Source organism: Sinocyclocheilus grahami, unplaced genomic scaffold (genome assembly GCF_001515645.1).
Source record: "Sinocyclocheilus grahami isolate Dianchi unplaced genomic scaffold, SAMN03320097.WGS_v1.1 scaffold515.1, whole genome shotgun sequence".
NCBI classification, from domain to species: Eukaryota; Metazoa; Chordata; class Actinopteri; order Cypriniformes; family Cyprinidae; genus Sinocyclocheilus; species Sinocyclocheilus grahami.
Genome location: NW_015505694.1, coordinates 474235 through 476046, shown reverse-complemented (window position 1 = coordinate 476046; position 1812 = coordinate 474235). Strand labels below are relative to the sequence as shown.

General features: G+C 38.0%; 1 protein-coding gene across 1 annotated transcript in view; it reads left to right on the top strand.

Annotated features, from left to right (window-relative positions):
* Positions 1 to 506: 506 nt before the first annotated feature.
* Positions 507 to 1812, top strand: part of LOC107554826 (glycine receptor subunit alpha-2-like) — a 22142-nt gene continuing 20836 nt past the window's right edge. Inside the window, exon 1 of the mRNA XM_016237457.1 lies at positions 507 to 596. Coding sequence (XP_016092943.1) covers positions 507 to 596 — 90 coding nt within the window. The remainder of the gene's footprint in view (positions 597 to 1812) is intronic.

Below are 1812 nucleotides of genomic sequence, written 5' to 3'. Positions count from 1 at the left end.
TGGGTTGAGCCTTTTGGGTCATTTTTTGGGGTTATTTTTTCAGTGTTTGGGTAGTTTTTGTGTTACCCAGCTCCTGGGTCAAATGTAACAACCCAATGTTTGGGTAGTTTTTGTGTTACTCAGATCCTGGGTCAGACGTAATCCAGTGGTTGAGTTATTTATCACAGGGATTTTGCCTTCTCTTCTGGAGAGAACAGTTCTAAGCGCCATCGAATTGATGCATTTCTTCTGTAAAATACAGGTTTGTGTACATTTTATTTGATATATAAAATCGTTACTGTGCTGTATATCGTTCAATTTCATGCAGAGCAACATACAGGCGCGCGGTGTAATCACCTAACGTCATTCTTATCGCGTGATGGAAAAGCCTGATACTCTGCATAAAATAAATGATTTTATTCATAAAGATACAGAATACAAATACTTTGGATGTTAAAATATTTCCTCAGAGCTGTTTACTGTTTGTTTTGGACAGGTTATGAAGGCAGTGGCAGCATAGTTCGGCTATGAGTGAAACGCAGGGCGGCGGTCTCAGCCGTGAGCAGTTCCCCACCGAACACGACTCCAGCTCGGGCATGAGAGCCAGCGCCGTTATGGTGGAAACAGAATAACAGACTGGTCGTTTACACGTGAATTACTTCTGTTTAATGTTTAATATTTACTTTTAATGTTTGTTAAACAAGTTTAAATAAGCAATATGTATACATACTGTAAGGTCCACGCACTTGGCCCAAGGAAGGTATCTAGTGACGGATGAAGGTTTCTTGCGTGTTCAGTCTTTTCAGCATGCAGAGTTATTCAATTTAGGTTTAACTCAAATCTGACTCTGTTTTATTATTACCTCGAATTTAGGTTGAAAGGCAAATTGGTTGTTTGTCGGTCTCTAATTAGTCTGACATTTGATTATTCTAGTTAACTCTTTAATTTGTATTTTCTCGTTCATTAGGAATCTATGTTATTTAGGATCACAAAACTCACCAGTCTGAACCTTGTAAGGGAAACAGGAAACTAATTTAGCTCAAAGGGAATCATTTAAGATTTTAAAGGGAACTCCACCATTAATATGCAAGGGAATTAGGACAGAATCACTGTTTTACGGTTGATCACTGAGTACTTCTGTTTAATGTTTAATATTTACTTTTAATGTTTGTTAAACAAGTTTAAATAAGCAATATGTATACATACTGTAAGGTCCACGCACTTGGCCCAAGGAAGGTATCTAGTGACGGATGAAGGTTTCTTGCGTGTTCAGTCTTTTCAGCATGCAGAGTTATTCAATTTAGGTTTAACTCAAATCTGACTCCGTTTTATTATTACCTCGAATTTAGGTTGAAAGGCAAATTGGTTGTTTGTCGGTCTCTAATTAGTCTGACATTTGATTATTCTAGTTAACTCTTTAATTTGTATTTTCTCGTTCATTAGGAATCTATGTTATTTAGGATGCCTCACAGCGGCCGCTATGCGTGGGCTCCACGATCACAAAACTCACCAGTCTGAACCTTATTCAGAGGTTTGTGGCTAATACTATTTAATATACCTTAAATAGTAGGTCTATTTAGCCCCCTACAGTTACCCATGTAATACTCAAGCATTAATCAGCGGTTTTTCTAGAACCCCTTGTCTAGACCCCGATAGCTAATATAACTCAGCGTTAACTTAATTAACTCTGAAATCATATACATGGTTAACGTAACTGAGTACAACTTAAACTAAGGTCCAGCGGTTAGTCAGAAACCCATAATCTCACCTGATGTGCCCATGCTATGCACGTAACCCTGGACGCAGTTTTGCAGAAAACATAAGCCTTCACTT